General features: G+C 43.3%; 1 protein-coding gene across 4 annotated transcripts in view; it reads left to right on the top strand.

Moving 5' to 3' along the window:
* The window catches only part of CALU (calumenin), an 83,546-nt gene that overhangs the window by 38,286 nt on the left and 26,038 nt on the right, over positions 1-19,222 (top strand). For 2 of the 4 annotated variants that reach the window (XM_085653717.1, XM_085653719.1), the window contains exons 3-4: positions 14,157-14,350; positions 15,677-15,843. In XM_085653717.1, coding sequence (XP_085509843.1) covers positions 14,157-14,350; positions 15,677-15,843 — 361 coding nt within the window. Of the gene's footprint in view, positions 1-13,905; positions 14,100-14,156; positions 14,351-15,676; positions 15,844-19,222 lie in introns of all 4 variants that reach the window. The other 2 variants (XM_085653716.1, XM_085653718.1) reach the window with 1 other exon arrangement.

Raw genomic sequence — 19,222 nt, 5'->3', positions numbered from 1 at the left:
ATGTTTTATCTTGTAACACTGGTGGTGGCACAACCAATGCTATAGGCCACGAGGCACTTAAATTACAAGCCCTCGTTGCAGGTATTCTGCTCAGGAACAGAACTATTATTGGAACCATAGAACATCTGCAGGGAGGGACTGAGTCACCATACCACCTCAGTGCCATGAGCTGGAGTCTGACTAGCTATAGTGTCTCTCTTGCCCTCCTACTCGTAACCAAAGGCACAAGTGACTTGACACCCCAGAACACAACACTCCCGACCATTGCGGTGACAGGACACTCCCTTTCGCACGCACACTCGGATATGAAAGAGACTCAATGGAACTTTGAAATGTTTGTTTAAACTATCGTGCTCTGAAATGCTGTATACGTGCCACAATAAGAAAACAACTGCCTAGCAAGAATACCATTAGCATTGTCAATAAACTGTAGATTATAAAAAATCCCTGTCATATTATTAAACAGTATACCCCAACCTTCTCCCCTTCTACAGGAGCAACACTGATTATACAGCAAAGATCTCTGGGTTTAGTAGCAGACCCCTTACCTTAGCATACACAGATTAATGTATTACATCTCATACACAGCTGTGAACGTCTCGCAGGAAAACTCGATCTCTCTCTGAGTTGCATTACTGTGCGTACCTATATAACAAGGCTCACATGTTCATAAACAACAGCTGCATTTCTGTGTTGTGTCTGGGTGTGAGTGCCTGACCAGAACATAATAACAAGGGACATTGTTGTTTTCAGGGCTCGAAAAATCCACTCGACCGTTCGCATATGCGAACTAAATTTAACGAGGGCGAGCTGTTTTTAGGTCCTACTCGCCCTTTCTGGCGAGTAGGAACACAAGCTAACTTTTGTCCTCTGTCTCTGAAAAAGGAGCAAAGGTGACAAGATAACAAGATTTAAAGGCATTTTTATTGCTCACAAAGTTAATGAGCAATAAAGATGCCTTTAAATCTTGTTATCTTGTCACATTTGCTCCGCATTCAGAGACGGAGGTCAAGTAGGTTGCTGTTAGGTCGAGGAGATTTTTCAACGAACTAGACCTGCAGGACTAGTACCAATTTGGGGATTTTTCAAGCCCCACTTTGACCTTGCCTGCTCTTCAGACTAAATCCTAGGAAAGAATAGAACGGGGAAACAACTGCAGGTTCTGTGTGAAAATATAATGTAGCACAAAAGCAAACATGATTATGTAGTAATGTGTGCAAATCGAACGCCACCTATGTCATGCACAGTCAGGCTAACATAGGGAAAAACTACAATCGGCCCTGTAGGGAACAAACACATGACACCCTGGGAACCCCTGGTACAAACTACAAGGGCCTTAAGCAAGTTAACTTGTACTAGTTTGGTATAAACCAATTAAGCAAACACATTTAAAAGTCGGAACACATGCACTAAGGCCTGATCAGCAGGCACTGGAGTCATTACATCAGTTCCTAATGGGCAAAAAGTGGGGGTGACCCTGCAAAAGCCATCTCCCCACTCAGTGCAATCACAATAGTAAAAATCATCCCATAGACCTACATCATAATTCATTATATCCATCACGCTTAACCATGATAGTTCTACCATTTCCTCCAGATTTTACAATGTTTAGGAGGGCAGCCTCTTGTACTGTAAATGGGGTCCTCGTCTTTCGCACACCAGTCCATTGCAGAACAATATGATGTTTAGAGATGAATTTTGCCTTCTAATGCTGCCAGGCGCAAACTCAAAAGGTGTTGTTCATGGGCTTCATGCTCATTTTAAAAGGGACAGCTAGTAGTGTTTGGCAAATCCTCAGCGCACATAACTTTTGTATACTTAGTACTCTCACTAAACGTGTGCTGTCCTCTCTTCCGTATGTATGCTTTTGCATGTTTCATGCCATTCATACCTTCCATCTGCTTCTATTTTGAGGTCATTCATATTGCCTTATGAGTATGCTGCCCTTTTCAGGGCATGTTGATCAAATCGTCACAATCCTAGATTCCACATCTTCTGCATTTGGCATTTCTTTGCCTGTTGTCCTTTCCACTGTTGCCATGTTGGACAAAGTTCTAGTGTAAACAGCCCAGAATAAATTAGAAGTCAACCATCCCAATTCTAGTATATTCAATCCATTATACTAACAGTATGTCCATCATAATTCAGCTATTTCTCATAGTCCTGCAAAATCCCGTATAAGCTGTTTTGCAACATGTTGGTATTTGTCTCCCGACACTTCAGATTGGCGCTTACTGTATCCACCTCTGACCTGTGCTTTTCTGTGTTGTTGAAAGCACATTATACAGCTGCAAAAATGTGTTCGAGGCATGTGTGCTGTAGATACATATGCTTAGCATAAGTCTTTCATCTAGTGTTGGGCTCGGATGATTACATGTTGTTTTTTTATTTCAATATAATTTTTGTTTTTTACAACATATAACGTATAATTGTCAACGCTTTAACGTTACAGGGTGGCAGCCAAACTGGCTGTGGTAGTACAGTTACAGAATATATATGCTTGGCTATCCCCCTATCCACTGTTCCAGTAAGAGGAAAGGAATGAGTGAATTGGGAAAGAAATAGGAATTAAGGTAGAGAGAAGAGGTAGCATACCAGAAGATTATTTTCTTCTCAATAGTGTCTTGATCCAGTGGGGGTGTGATTTTGAGCCAATTGTTTCATTTTGTTAGTGCTATTCATGGTGGATCATATGGGTCTAGGAGCTCGTCCAAGGGCGCCCACATTCCCCTCCAGGGTTGTCTCCATGGTGAGTTTCGCAGGGCAGTGTTGTCAGCGCCTCTAAGGTACGCACCCAGTTGAGCCAACCCTTGAAAGTTGCCTTGGAAGTGTCTTTCCATTTGGTGAGTACTATTTTAACTGCCGCTGTTAGTAGGAGGTCCAGTATGTCTCTGTCCTGTTGTGAGTCTTAACTCTGTTGTCATAAATGCGGTGGTAAGAGTAGCAAAGTCTGCTTTTAGTGTGCATCCTAGTGTTTTATTTATGAAGGTGAAAATCTTCTCCCAAATTTTTTGGATAAAAGCGGGGAGATTTTGTTTTGCGTGGGGGAGGACCAGAGGAGGTGGAGTTCTTTCTCGCTGAGTGTGGAACCGAGTTGTTTCTCCCAGTATGTGCTTGTTTTGTCATTGAGTTTGGTGGAGCCTGGGTCATAGTAATCTGTATAGGTGTGATACCTGATGGCCTATTCTGTTGAGATTCGCCTTGTATTGGATGATTGAGGGCTTAGTCAGTTTCGCTTTGAACAGGGCTGTTCTGATTCTGAGGAAGTTGTACAGTTCTATGTCTGGTAGATTGTGCTTTGTTGCTGAAGGTGGAGGGGCTTTCCCCCTCTTCCAGCTGAGCTGGGTAGGAGATTCCTAGTCTTTTCCATATGTCTATGGATAGAGGTTTCCCCCTGTATTTCATCTTTCTGTTTGCCCACAGTGATTCCCACATTGAGTTTTTTGCACTGTGTTCCATTTTTTGGTCTATTTTAAGCAGGGCATTTCTTGTGTTTTTGAGTAATGGGTTTGCGGCCTGTATCTGTTTATTGGCTGTGAGGAGAGCTATTGGCTCAAGGTTCTTTAGTATGGCTCTTTCAATTGTAAGCCAAACCGGCGTATAGTCCTGGCTAGGCAGGACCCAGTTACATGTTGTTTTTGTTCCAAGAAGTTTTCTTTGAGTCATGAGGTTCTGTGACCCCTCCTCTTGGTAATACTGTGCATGGTCATCGACACCATCTTCAGATAGTTTTTTTCCGCTGATGGGTTTGGATGTAGTGTCTCGTGCTTTGGTTTGAGACTCCTTTGGGCTCCCTTCGGTTCTTTTATCTCTTTCAACTGTATTGTTTCGATCAGTATACTATTGTGTCCCATACACCTTTTCCGTAGCGGGTCTTTGGTTAATTCCTCGGCCTACAGCCCGTGCCCGGACATGCAAAACATCTCTATTTCACAGCGCTCTGGGAGAATGATGTGCTAATGGAACGCACTACGTTCCGTTTCAGTCCGAATTGTCACTCAAATACCCTCACACTGACCAACATCCCATTTATAACTTATGCCTTTCGCCCGAGCATCGAGAAGACACCTGTGAGGTCTACAAATCTTTTTGTGTCCAAAAAGACTGTGGGACCAACACGCTAGACAATAGGAAATGCAGCACAAACAGGCAGACGATGTCCCGGACATCTTTGGTCATCCAGAATCAGAGGATGAAGCTTCAGAAGCACAGGAGTAATCGCTTTCCATCCCTGAATTCCGAGTCTCAATCCGAGGATGACTCGGCCACTCTTCAGAAACATTGGGCAGTGAGTTCTTCTACCCCTGATCCTATGCCCAAACCATTGTTTTCCCCTGAAAAACCTGCTCACGGGCCGGCACTGCGGACCTGCCTTGGCGCACACCGAAAAATTACTGAAGCCCTGGCTTCCGGCTCTTCTCCAGAAGTTTGACCTACAGCAGGGGCCTACACTCCTTTACATCAAAGGCTCGATCTTCGGTTTCGGCACCAAAACAGAGACTCCATATTTATGAAACGAATATTCCTTCAGCGACATCAAAGCTTCCACCACCGAAATGCTTCTTTTTCGATCCGAAATCTCCTACAGAGCCAATTCTCGAGCAATTTCATCAAAAGCTCGATCCAAAACAAAAAAGACTGCAGTTTCAGCCTGGAACTAAGAAAATGATACAGCCACCAAAACAACAGACTCTAAGAAGCAGTTGAGTTTTGAAGAGGCATTGGACATTCCTGTTTAACCTGTAAAGAAGAAAAGAAAGGATGCTGCAACTAGTCCATTACACATTCCCACTTCACCTATACCGCAAACGCCTCCTCTACCACCTACTCCACCACCTCACTCACTGGGCTGAGGCAGGTAACATATCTCCTCAGTCAATAGTAGAGGAAGATCAGGATATCCCAGATGATGCACACCCAGGGGGGGATCCTTCGGATGATTGTGATATTGAGCCTGACACTAACCCTGACCTATATCCCATTCGCCCATCACCACCTAATAAAGCCTCTGCTTATCAGGACCTAATAGCACGTGCAGCCACATTCCATCAGGTTCCTCTATTTAAAGACTCCAGAGAGAAGGATTTTTCGTTTGAGACTTTGTCTAATGCACAGAGAGTGGTACAATACTTACCATTACTCAAAGGTATGACGCATCATCTGGAAGAAAGTTTTAACGATCCAGCCAAAGCAAGGATAATTACTCCATGCATTGACAAAAAGTAAAAAGCAGCCTCATCAGACCCCTTTTTAGGTCTCGCCTGAGCCAGCGCATGCGCTGCTCTGCGAGACCTTTAGTAAGTGGCTTTTAAAAGTGCTGCCACACATTTTTGATGGCCTAGTGCTTGCGGTTGCGCGAGCACGCGTGCTTTTTAAAACATTTCTTACAGCACGCGCACACACAACTCCCGGACTTTGTTCCTCCCTGTTGCTCGCGCGTGCACACATCCCCCGCTTCTCCCCCACCACAGATCGCGTCTCGCGGGCGCACGACCAATGCTTGTTTCAAAATACCAAAAATATTTGAGCAATTGCATTGTTTTTGAAAAAGACTCACTGCTTCAGGGCTCCAGTGTACTCACTCCGTGTTATTACACCGGTTCCAATAATTGTTTGCCTTGTTAACATTCAGTCTCATTTTTCTTTTAAAATCCACCATTTTTGGGCAATAGGTGGATTGTCTTTGGCATAACCCTAAATTGGACTACAAATCAATACATTTCATGTGATCAGTGCTTCTGAAGTCGCCACGCATTGAGGGTAATAGGTTTCTCCGCCACTGGGCTCCAGTACACCAGGACCAGCTAATTAGCCCACAGGTGCTAATCGTGCATTACTAATTAAGTGCCTGCCTTGTCATCACGTGCAGCTTCTAAATACCCGCCTCCCCCTCGGGCACTTGCGTTTCATTCAGAGAGCTGCGCCGAAAGAGGCAAGACGCGTTAGCAACCCACTGTGCATTCTTTTTGATTCAATCCCTTTGCTGTCTGTGCGTGTGATCCCTCACATATGGTTGTGAAATCATCTCTGCTGCTGCATAGGTTTTCCGGGGTCTGGTCTACAAGCGTATCTCCCAGCGCGATTTTCCCGCTGCCTAATTCTTTCTCATCGCACATTTTATTTTGGTGGACTACAGGTGCCTGCAGTCACTCTACGCTCGGGCAGCCTGTCTCTAATGTTTTTTACTCGCAGCGCCCAATTATCAATGGGGCCTCCAAACATCTGTTGACTTTCAGGTGGCAGGAGTTACTCTACGCTCCGGCACTATTTCTACACGCTGACACACTTTTTTCTCTGTAAGATGAGCGCAGAATGTATTATCGTTATTATTCAATGTATTACCTCCCGCTTCTCTCCGCACTCCTCCATGCATACAAGCGCCCCAGCTACCCTATCAACACTCGCTCATCTCTGCCAGTGTTCTTTCCTTTCCCCGGTCGGCTCCCTACGTCCTGCGGACAATATGTCGGAAAGAGACGGCAACCCAGAGGAACCATACTAAGCCAATGCGCGAACTTCTTCTCCGAAGTAAGCCAAACGTTTCCGATATATTTGGCATCTCATTCAGTTTGGGATATCCGTTAATCTATTTCCTTCACCCGCGACTCCCCGCTCTCTTTTCTTTTCTTCTCGCCCCCTCTTCCCCACCTTGACGCCCCCCTTAATCTGCCTTCCTTTCTATTGTTCTACATAAAGGTCACCATTCCCTTCTTCTAAGGCTATATTCCGCTTTCACTCACTCTCCTTTTCCCTTTCGTGCTCCCTCTTTGTCACACTCCATCGCTTTTCTACTCTTTCTTTTCTATCTTCTTCACCTTACTTTCCCTCTACTCATTTATGCACCCATTCTGTGTTCTTATCTATTGCTCCATCTCTGTCCCTTCATCTGTCTTCTTTCGATGCGCTCTTTTTCTCTCCCCTCTCCCGCAATTTGCCCTTCGCATCTCTCAGGTTTTTTTCACCCGTTCTATTTCCCATTTTCTCACACTCTTCTCTCGAACTTTCTCTATTTTCCTAGATATATCTTGTATTAATCTCTTGCTTTCTGTAGCCCCTTCTCAGCCTTCATGTCTCTATTTATTTATTTATTTATTTATTCATTCATTCATTGGGGATGTGAATTGGTGTGGCCCAGGTGTGCATCGAAGTGCTAAGCCATATCAGTAATAAACAGCTGTGAAAGAAAACTTAAGGAAACGTTGCTATTAAGTGGTATTTTAGGTTAATATAAGATAGAAAAGTTACGGTTTTCAGGATTCAGAAAGAAATTACAACCACTTTCAGCTTCCTTCCTCTTGAGTGTGGCCCGGGCTGCAGTGGGAGCGGATGCCGCCTCCCTGTTTATCTTCCCAATCTTTCTCCGGACGTCCAAGTGCTGTTCTAGGTAGCAGTGTGTGCTAGTCTTACAACCTCATGCAGGTAGCAATTAACAACAAACAAGCATTGGCATAGCCAATAGGTCTCGCCTTTGGGACCTTATACGTGTTTAGCCATGCAACAGTTGTTGTTGCACCAAGGATATTGTGCTGCATAACTAAATACTTATAAGGTCCCAAAAGCCAGACCTATTGGCTATGCCAGTGCTTGTTATTGTAGGTCAACTAACCCCGGACTCCCTAGTAATGTCAAAAGTAATGAAAAGAGCTAATTCCCAAACAACTGGTGATGCATCACCTCCAGAAAAAGAGTCCAAGCTCATAGATGCCTCTGGTAAACAAGTTGCAGCACAAGCAACTAATCATTGGCGTATAGCCAATAGCCAGGGTTTGCTAGCAAGGTATGAATGGGCCCATTGGGGCGAAATGATGGGGCTCCTCCAACAACTCCCAGAGGAGCATAAAAAATGGGTCAAGAAATAGTAAATTAAGGTAAAGTTATGACTAACAATTCTAATAAATGTGCACTGGATGCAGCCGATACCGCTGCTAGGGGTATAAACGCCAGTATCCTATTAAGAAGTCACGCATGGTTAAGGGTGTCAGGACTTAAGCCTTAAGTACAGCACGCCATACTAAATCTCCAGTTTGATAAAGAACATCTTTTCGGACCTCAAGTGGACACAGCCCTTGAAAAAAGGAAGGAGGACACTGAGGTAGCAAAATCAATAAGAACTCTACAGACCAACACGTACCATAGTTCCTTTCGTTGGCCCGATTTACAAACACGGTTAAAAAACAGCTACCACAGATACCTCTGGGTCACAATACAATAATCCGGGACAACCTCTACATCTAGAACCTTCTACAGAGGTTCATATAGAGGAAATAATTTTAAAGGAAGACGCAGAGGAAATAATAACCGTTCTCAAATGCCAATAATCAACAATGACTTCTCTATCATTCCCCCAGAACACCTAACCTTTCGGGGATCGTCTTCAACAGTTTCTCAACAATTGGCAATCAGTCACGACATTATCCAACATGGTTATTGTCTGGAGCTCATAACAAATATTCCAACTCACAAACATCTGTCTACACAACATCAAATCCTTCTGCAACAAGATATAACAACTCTGTTACAAAAGGTAGCAATAAAACCAGTTCCACAATAATTTCCGGGAACAGGAGTCTATTCACCATAGACAGGAAATACCTCAGATTTTCTATTTCAAGGGAAACATCTGTTTAAAGTTCTTCCCTTTGGGATTATCACTGCCCCAAGAGTGGTCCACAATATGTCTAGCAGAGGTAGCAGCACATCTGCACAGACAAAATATTCATGTCATCCCATATCTAGCCGCTAATCAAAGCAAACAACTTCAATCTTTGCAAACAAAATACAAAAAAACCCTAAAGTTGCTACATCAATTGGGGTTTACCATCAACCTAAAAAAAGTCTTGTCTACAACAAGCTGCTTCCCAGTCGTACCTAGGGGCCATGCTCAACACACACTTAGCATTAGCGTACCCAAACACAGACAGAATACACAACAAAGTAACATTAAGTCAACAGTTTGAAACAGGAAAACAAATTCCTCCCAAAACATTTTCCAGGCTTCTGGGCATGATGGTATTCACATAGTCCTACATGCCAGACTAAATATGAGGCCTCTACAACATTGTCAATCAACAATGGACTAAATCACTGGGTCAACTTCACGATCTAGTATTGGTAGACAGACGCACACATCACTGGTAGAATCCACAGAATCTATCCAAGGGGCGGCCGTTTCAGGACCGAGTTCCTCACATAATTCTAACAGATGCTTCCCTAACAGGTTGGGGAGCACATCTCCACAACCTCACTATTCAGGGAGTAGGGATTCCAAACACAAGAATCTTCTTATCAGTCCCCTAGAGTTGTAAGCTGTTCATCTAGCAATCGAAGCCTTCCTACCTCACCTACAACACAAAGTTGTCCTAATTCGAACAGACAATTGGGTATTATTTACAAAAACGGGGAAAGGACACTCCCTCCAATTATCTCACTTGAAGCAGAAAATATGGAGTTTAAAAATACACCACAACATTATTCTCCTACCAGAACGTGTCCCACGGAGAAGCAATCGAATTGCGGTCTTTCTGAGCTGTACGCAACAACAGAGTAGTGCTTAGAACTAACCAAAAATTCCTACCAGAAGTGGTTTCCAATTTTCATACTAATCAATCCATTGATATGCCTGTCTTTTTCCCTCAACCAGACACAGTTGCAGAAAGGGCATTACACACTTTAGATGTCAAAAGGGCACTAATGTATTACATTGACGGGACTAAATCATTTAGAAAAACAAAACAATTGTTTGTTGCCTTTGCTCCTAATCGTATGGAAAGGGCAATTTCAAAATTAGAAAATTAGGCATTTCAAGATAGTGAAATGCATCCAAACATGCTATGCAAAAGCTAAACAACTTTTACTTGTTCCCACAAAAGCTTCACTCTACTGGAAAGATTGGAGATTCCATGGCTTTCTTAGGGAACATTCCGATTGGTGATATTTGTGAAGCAGCAACATGGTCTACTCCACACACCTCACAAAACATTATTGTGTGAATGTATTTGCATGACAAGCTAATGTTGGTCAGGCAGTACTTAAGACTCTTTTTCAAACAACTGCAGCCCCCACAAGTTAACCATTGCCTAGGGAGAGGGACTGCTTTACAGTCTAGTCAAAGCATATGTATCTACAGCACACATGCCTTCAACGGATTAGGTCACTTACCCTGTAAACATCTGTTGTTGGCATGTAGTGCTGTAGATTCACATACACCAACCCTCCTCCCCAATGAATCTTGTGTAGGTCGAAGTTAATACACTTAATTTCATACGAACACATGGACGTCTCATTGCTTACGTATACAGCATTCTTACATTCTCACATACCCACGGCAAAACAATCTGAAGATGGCTTCGATGACCATGCGCAGTATTACCAAGAGGAGTCACGGCCTCGTAGAAAACTTCTTGAAACAAAAACAACTTGAAATCATCCGAGCTCAACACTAGACGACAGACTTCTGCAAAGCATGTGAATCTACGGCACTACATGCCAAGAACAGATGTTTACAGGGTAAGTAACATAATCCTTTCTAAAGCTGCACATTTGCTTATGTAATTTTTCATGTGTGGCAACCAAACTCTCTACTACAAGCACAAGTGCAACTGGAGTTCACTTTATGGAGTGAAACCCATGTCCTGCAGACAGCTTTTTGAATCTGCTACATAAAAGTGAGTGTTACTCTAGCTCACATACTTAACCTTTGTAGTGCAGGTGTCGGCCAATGGCTGAGCCTGGAGAGGTATGTAAAGGCCCCTCTGGTGTTCTTATCAGAAGACTTGGGGGACTCCTGGGTAGAAGGAAGTTTGTGGCTCCCTGCAGATTCTTGAACTTTCCATCAGAGAACTGTGAAGAGATTGTTTTTTTAGTCAAAGCTTGAGGTGTGCAAGGAATTCTGGGTAGAACCACCTGATGAGACCCATCCTGGATTCCCCTATGTGTCTAGTTTTCAAAACTGTGCAGGTTTGCTAGGTTTCCCCAGGTGCTGGCTGAGCTAGGACCCAAAATCCACAGCTACCCACTTTGCAACAAAAAGTGTCAGTTTTGAGTTGAAAAATGTGATGTATGTATGTTGAGTTTTGGGCGGTGTGCTCAGCTGTTATGGGGTTAAGGAACTTATCAGGAAAAACCTTTTGAAGGGGAAGAATTCTTGGAGCTCATACTTTGTTTCTTGTCTAAAGGAATTGCAGTATGAACAGATTTAGGAGAAAGTTTTGTCCAATTTACATACCAAGCCGTTGCTAATAAAGCAAGCTAAACATCTTTACTCCAATGAGGATCAACTGAGCTGGATTCATAAAACACTCATTAATGGTTAGCAGCACATATAGATTTAATGGAAGACAATTACTCCTGAATCTCCTCTTTACATTATATCCAAAGCATGCAATCTTTGTTTTTTTCCTGAATAATCTAAAAGATTCTCAGAATGGTAAATTAAAAGAGGACATGTATCTTATCTGTCATTTGTGTGGCCTGGCCATTGGATCTTTAATACACATACTATGTATATGTAAATGTAAATCTCTGATCTCAGAAACCAGGTATTCGCTAAGACCAATTTTCTTTGAAAATGCGGGACGTGGTTAGGGTATGGTTATCCAGCTCAGACCTTCAATTAATTGAAACATTTTTAAAGTATTTTTCAATTGTCGGTAACAAAATTCAAACTGTCCCCATTAGCCGGTTTAACCTGTGCTCGGGTGCTCAACATTTACTGTTTTCAATATTACTATGTCTTTTATATGCTTTATTTATTTTTTCACTACTTGCTACCAGGATTTTATGTCTGTTAAGAGTTCAAATTATAATGATTTTTCTGATGCAATAAAAATATTTCTTCTTAAGTAAAAGAGCTACATAATCACACATACATTGGGTCCATCCGCTTCATAAATTTGTCTGATAAATTGTCATTCACATATTTCTTCCTCCCGCCACAGATTACAGCATGGGGCTGTGGGTCAGCCCTCTTCAGCCATTGACTATCTTAAGACTTTTCTTGATGTGTACACATCCGCCTAAAAAGTAGTGAATTTCAGAGGCAAGACTGCTGGACTAGTGCTTTAAGTTGCTAATGCTTTTATCTTTCCATATCATTTTATTTAATGTTATTACTAGTCCTCTTTGTGTTTAAACTGTGTTTTCAAAAGTATCCCTTCTTTGCACAAATAAGAATCATTCTCTTAGGACATCTACCTCCTAGAATGCACTTGCACCTTTCTGTTAAAATTGCATTTGAAAGTTCCTTTAAAAAACAAATTAAAACTTTTATTGCCTACATATGTCTGCCATGTTTAGATAGTTCTCAGTTTTCTTATTTTAATTTAATTTTCTGACATGGTTGCATCAAAAATATAAATGAAAGTAACAATACCACAAACTTGCCAATGTCAGGCCTATTTGCTTTGCCATCGTTATACCCTCTATGCCCAAACGTTCCTCTTTTTCCTCTTTCTGACCCAGCTCAGTCATGGGAACTTTTCACTGAAATGTGGTGACTTGCCTCTGTCTTGAGCATAGTGTGCACCATATAGTGCAGGGGTTGTGCCCCCAGCATCAGAGTGACATTGCCAACGTTCAGGTGCGACTCAGGGATAGTCTTGCTTTGCTTTTGCTACTCTGCTTTTGCATGTGCACTAGTCTTCGATTTGGTGCTTTTGTTTTCCATTGTTTCACCTGTACAGGACTGAGGGATAAAAGAGTAAGGAAATATTCAAATTGTTAGCTATGAATTGAGTAAACCATACAATGAAAACATAGTGCGAGATAATCTACTCCCACATATATGATGCAAGTGCTTACTTAAGGATGTGGGATTTTTCAGGGCTGTACAGGTGAACTAAGCAACTGTTCAAGCAGAGCATCTGTGACAGGAGTGCTGGTACATGCTCCCTTGCCCTCACACCGAAAGCCTGGCTGTTGATATAGGATATCAGCCATGTTAAACCAATGGGTGAATAGACATTAGTACTCCAACCTCTGTTGTGCCCCCTAACACTGCCAGCCCACAGGAAGCAGGACTTCTATATATCACATGGCCAACCCATGGATCATTGCCCATTATATTTCTCTCCCCCAAGTACTTCTCTGCCCTGCCGCTCCAATTGCTATACAACTGGAGAAAGAACCATTAGTACATGGTCTTTGGCTGGAGCCCAGATAAAATACACACAGAGAAGGACCACAAGTACATGCCTCTGCACCACTAAAAGAAGTGCTGGTAATTTTCCGCAAGCGGCAGTACCTTTACACTCACTTTTGTCGCTGGTAAATATCCCATCTGTTTGAATCGGTAATGATTGTGCACTTCTCCCACGTATGCCAATTTATAGGGATATTCTTCCCTGATGGTGCCATAGTCTCGCTAAGCATTCTTGGGCATCAGCAGTGATCACAACACCTTTAAAGTTGTTCTTTACATCAACTATATGTCAGGTCTTATGACCATGAAGGAAAATAACATTGTTTCCCATCTTAACCCTTCATCTTTTTCTGATAATTACACAACAATGCGGGGGAAACAAAAAGACTGCTATATTACTTAAGGATTTCATTTTGGATTCTTCAAATTGGCTTCTTAGAACCACTTTCTGATGGGCTTCATCCCTTCCCTTTTTTCCCAGTATTTATGAGCAAACTAAACCTCCCGATAGAGCTACGATTGTCTTGAAATGTGTTGCCTGAATATCTTGCTAATGTCTAGTGGACATGACTTTTGGTAAGGGGTCACTGGGGACTATTTTGATGTGTATCGTCACATTTTTGATCAAGTGTCCTCTGGCCCTGCTTACCTCTTTTTAGGCAGCATTTACCAGCCTTCCTGCATACAGACTAGAATTCCTTTGCTTGCAGGTCGATGTAGCGCGTTGCCACTTTAATCTCTTGCTGGATTTTCTGCATTTCCCACAGAAAGATTGTAAGTAAAATAGATGAAGACAAGGACGGGTTTGTCAGCGTGGAGGAGCTGCGTGACTGGATAAAATACGCCCAAAAGCGTTGGATTTACGAGGACGTGGAGCGCCAGTGGAAGGGGCACGACCTCAATGAGGACGGCCTTGTTTCCTGGGAGGAGTATAGAAACGCCACATACGGCTACATGCTCGGTAGGTGCTCCTCTCTCACAGCCGGCTCCTTGAAACCTGCCTGTTTTGTCTTTGTAGAATGATTGTAGATAAGATAGACGCTGATAAAGATGGGTTGGTGACCGAGGGGGAGCTGACCGCTTGGATTAAGAAGACTCAGCGGAAGTACGTGTATGACAATGTGGAGCGACAGTGGCAGGAATTTGACATGGACCAGGACGGGTTCATCTCTTGGGATGAGTACCGCAACGTGACCTATGGCACCTACCTGGGTAAGGGGATGGTGCTGCAATCATATGTTTAAAAGCCATAGTAATATATGAAATATCTGCTAGTAATGATACCAAAGCAGGGGCTTGAACTGTTAGGTTTCAACAGTTTGTGTCACTTTGCCATTCCACTTTAGACGTTTTAGCCTGTATCCTTTAAAGTTCTGCAGATTTAAAAAATGAAGCAGTTTAATTTAGGAAAGCTTATTGCCGCAAAATCACTTTAGGGAAAGCGTATGGACACACATTGCTCCTTTGCTATTAAATGATTTTGTATCCAATCATGCAGTACTCATGCCCAAACAAACCTGGTTCTTAGAGTACACATTAGAAGGGTGGGCCCACTCACCATCATTTGAGTCTGTGATCTAAAGGTGAGACCGAAGATCCAGTCACATGTGCCTGACACTTGCAACCATCCTAAAATAGATTAGTTATAGGAACAGTGACTGCATGTTCTGTCCCAGCCTGCTCTGACCCATAGCTCCAGTACCTGTTCTTACAACAATGAGGATGAAAACCCCACTAGATTTGCTTGACATTAATGGTTGCAGAAGTAAGGCATGCAAACAGAGAAATGGAAGGGGAAGAAAATCCCTATGTAAGGAGAAAATCCCTGTGAAGCTTACAGAAAATCAGTTATGCTAGCACAGTTGGTGATAGGAACTTCCAGCAGAATTCACTGAATAAAGGACCTCTCTGCAGAACCAACATTAACACATGGAGTGAACATAATTTGTATGCATAGTTTACTGCATTGCATTCTGGGAATGCAAGCTTCATGTGAACCCTACTGTAGCAAGTCATAGAGACACTGGATTAGAGTGAGCCACCTGACCTTTAGAGCGTAAAGTCCTTAAAAGCAGAATGGTGAGCTGTGGGGCGGTTTGAAGGAACTCTATGAAGAATTTAAACTGATAAATTATGAATGCATGCAGTGCTCCTCAGAGCTTACAGTTACATGCTTCATAGGCTTCTGAGGAAGCCTCCTGTTGTGCTTACCATAATAGAAGCCACGGGCAGGGAGAAACAAAAGTCATGCAGACATAGGGCAGCTCACTGAGCTGATCATACTACAATTCTAATGTCTGTGAGGACATTTTCAAAACAGCTTAGAGTAACATGATTTTTACAATATAGAGAGAGCATAGTGTCATAAAAATCATATGCACAGGAGGCAAAGGCTACATCTGCAGCGCATGCCTTAAAGCCGGAGTGTGTTTTTGGGAGGCGGGGACGAGAGTTCAGGGAGTAGACTGAGCTGTCCACAAACTTTAGTGTTTCATTTTCTTATGTTAGTAATGCAAGACTTTTTCACTGTCTGCTCAGATGATCCTGACCCTGATGACGGTTTTAACTACAAGCAGATGATGGTGCGGGATGAACGAAGGTTTAAAATGGCTGACAGGGATGGTGATCTGATTGCCTCAAAGGAAGAATTCACAGCTTTCTTGCATCCTGAGGAGTATGACTACATGAAGGACATTGTTGTACTGGTGGGTCACCCTAATGCTTATCTCTAAATTCTCTTTAGCTTGTGGTAGAACTTTGAAATTTTAATGATATTCCATCCAAAAAGGTAGTGCTTATAATTTCTCTGTGGATAAATATGTTCTTAAACTGCAAGTACAATTGTTACATGGTGCCTTTGTCAATGTGGTGCTTATTTCATAATTACATATGAGAGCAATTAATTCTGCAATCATTACACTCTGCCCACCAGTGAGTTGGAAGTACATACTATATGCCTTTTCAACCGTAGACCTTTATTCTGCTTGTGCCATCAAGAATGTCAGTTTTGCAATGTTTCTTTTATTATTGAACTGAGCACCTTACTTTCAAACCGCCAAATTGTCATACATTATCGTCACTTTTGACTACAATTGGACTTGAAAATGAGATCCTTGAGGGGTTATATTATGCAGATTTGTAGAGCGCACTATCATCCGGGAGGGTATCCTGGTGCTGAGCAGGTGTGAGTCTAGGCCCACCTAGGGACTTGTGGGCTTACTCAAAAACCAAGTTCTTCAGCTTCTTGCGGAATTCAGTAAGTGAAGAGGTGGCTGATGTGTACCGACAGGTTGTTCAATGCTTTAGGAGCCATGTAGGAGAAGGTTTGACTGCTAGATCTCGTTTTCCGTTAGTGTGGAATTCGTGCAAGTAGAAGTCCGGTCAAGTTGAGTTGTCTGGAAGGGTTTGTGAAAGCACATGCGATTATTGAGGTATTCTGGGCCAGTGTTAGGTGGTGCCTTGAAAGTGTGGGTGAGGAGGTTAAATTGTGCTCGTTTGTGAATAGGGAGCCAATGGAGCTCCTTCAGGTGTAGTGTGATGCGAGTGCAGTGTTAGAGGTTGAGAGTGATTCTGGCCACCGATTTCTGAATGTTCTGCAGCCTTCTGGTATGTTTTTTTTGTTCATTCCGGCATAGTGTTCCCATGGTTCAACTTGCTTGAACTTTCTGGGTACTGATTAGGAGCCATTTGAAATCTTCCTCAGCTTATTCAGGCAATGGAAGCATGAGGCGGTGACGGCGTTGATGTGTGCAGTTATGTCGAGTGTTCTGCCTGATGATCCTGAGGTTTTTGGCGTAGGTGGTGGGTGGTGGTCCTGGGTCTGTTGACCACCAGGTGGAGTCCCATAGTGATGTGCTCTTCCCAAAGATCACAATTTCAGTCTTGTCGGTGTTCAGCTTTAGACAGTTGGTCATTATCCAGTAGGCGATTTCAGTCATACAGGTATTGAACTTGAGCCGGGTACTGGGCGTCTTGTCCTTGAGCGAGAGAATGAGTGACGTGTGTCCGGCTTAGGAGAGGATGTTGACGTTGTGAGACCAGATAATGCTGGCTAAAGGGCTTCTTGTATAGCATTGAGCTCGAGAGGATCCTTGCAGAACTCCGCATAAGAGATCTCAGGTGTCATGGTGTATGGTGCCAAGCTCACTGGGTCCGACCAGATCCATCGAAGTGCGTGTTCTTGGATTCACATTTTGTGTATGCATTGAATGCGTTTGCGGTGAGAGACTGTCAAATGCTGCAAAGAGGTGCAGAAGGATCAGGGCTGTCGGGTCTCCTTTATCCAGAGTTATGCAGATGTTATCCGTGGCAGCGATGAGTGCAGTTTCCTGCGTGGTTGGGTCTGAAACCAGACTGAGTGGTGTCAAGTAGTTGGTGGTCGTTGAAGTATGTCTGTTTATGATTTTCTCTAAGACCATGGCCGAGAATGGTAGCAGAGAGATTAGTCTGTAGTTGGCCAGCGGTGAAGGGTCCTCTGAGGGTTTCTTCAGTAATGGGAGGGCAGTAGTGTGTTTCCAAGCATCTGTTAAGGTTGCAGAAGAGGTGGAGGCATTCAGAATGGGTTTGAGTATGGCGCTGATAAGTTTCAGTCCTCTGCAGTAGTCCTGGTAGGAGCATGAGTTCGATGGGCCCCCTGAGTGAATGAACTTTATAGTGTGGGGCGGTTTCTTATGTAGCTGATGATGAACCATGTGGTTATCATTGATTCTTTGGATAAGATTGAACTAACTGTGCTGTAATTGTGAGTGAGCCAGTCCTGTTGATGAAAGACTCATTGACACATGACCATGCTTATGTACTGCCCAACCAAAGCTGTAAAGGGTCCCCTGATCCTACAGTACTCCCTAGAGCTATCCATTCCTACGTGTAAAAGGTTCTGCACCATAGAACAATTCTGAAAGAGGGCCGGGTCCAATGTTGAATTGGGACCTCTTCAATTTGATAATGTGCGGCCTTTTTTAAAAATCTTCAAAAGTGTTTTTGGAGGAATAATTTATGAAAATAATTTCTACAGAGTATCAAGATGAGTTTGGGTGGTTACAGAGTAAGGCAAGCACCCACAGTGCACATCTCAAGTGGCCACATTTAGCATTTGCCATACTGGCTCTTAATTTATCCTCCGCTACTTCCAGGATTGTGTGGCTCGTGACACCCAAGAACAGTTAATGGATGATTGAAAACACTCCTTAAGTATTAACACGAGTAATTTGAGATCATTTTAAAGATTGCTACAAAGTAATTTCTGATGGTAAGTTCCTGCACGTGGTCGCCATCTTCAGATAAGGAAGCACGACAGTGGAGTGCCAAAGAATTTTTCAAAAGCATTATAAAACGCCAACGTTTTTTCACAGAGAAACACAGAAGATCTCCAGAAAGCACAGCTCTCAAAACTAAAGCGAAGGGGAGCCTTCATGACGCAGACACAGGGGACCCCTCTTGTGTGTACATCATGGTCGGAGAATACAGAGTCATGGAGAGTACCCCCTTTGAATTTTCCCCCAACTGCCATCACAAGTTCGCACAGATGGAACCCACGATGAGTGCAACCTGTGCCTCCTAAAGGACCACTGCGCCAAGGACAGTAAGGGTTGTGTGGAATTTGACATCGTAGACACCAGGAGAGGGCGCTCCATGCCACGGCCAACACCCAGAGGACCCATGCAGGAGTCCATCAAGGACCTAGGCCTCTGCAGTGAAGATGAGGAGAATATCGAAGGTCGAGCTAGAAGAGGGCGGAGAGTCGGAGACCATAGAAAATGTAATCCAGGTCAAGGCCTGCATGGAGAGCAGCGAAAGACGCTAAGAAGGCCAAGTGGGAGAAGGTAACCAAGATACCAAAAGGCACAGGCTAGATCCTTGAAAGTCACTTCAGCGTTAGGTTTGAGACACTTGACGACTGAAGGGTGGCAAAAGCTTAAAGAGCTGCACGATCAACAAAGAGAAGACACTCTTGGGGGCAAACCTTCGAGCCAAATCTCAACGCCAGCTGGTGCAAGAAAAGGGATGAAGGAGAAGGACACTGAGCCAAAGCCCAAAGAGTCAGTGACCTCAAAGACGATCACTTATTTGATTGCCAAAACTGAA

The sequence above is a fragment of the Triturus cristatus genome, chromosome 4_1 (assembly GCF_964204655.1).
Source record: "Triturus cristatus chromosome 4_1, aTriCri1.1, whole genome shotgun sequence".
NCBI classification, from domain to species: Eukaryota; Metazoa; Chordata; class Amphibia; order Caudata; family Salamandridae; genus Triturus; species Triturus cristatus.
This window is presented reverse-complemented; position numbering and strand designations above follow the sequence as displayed.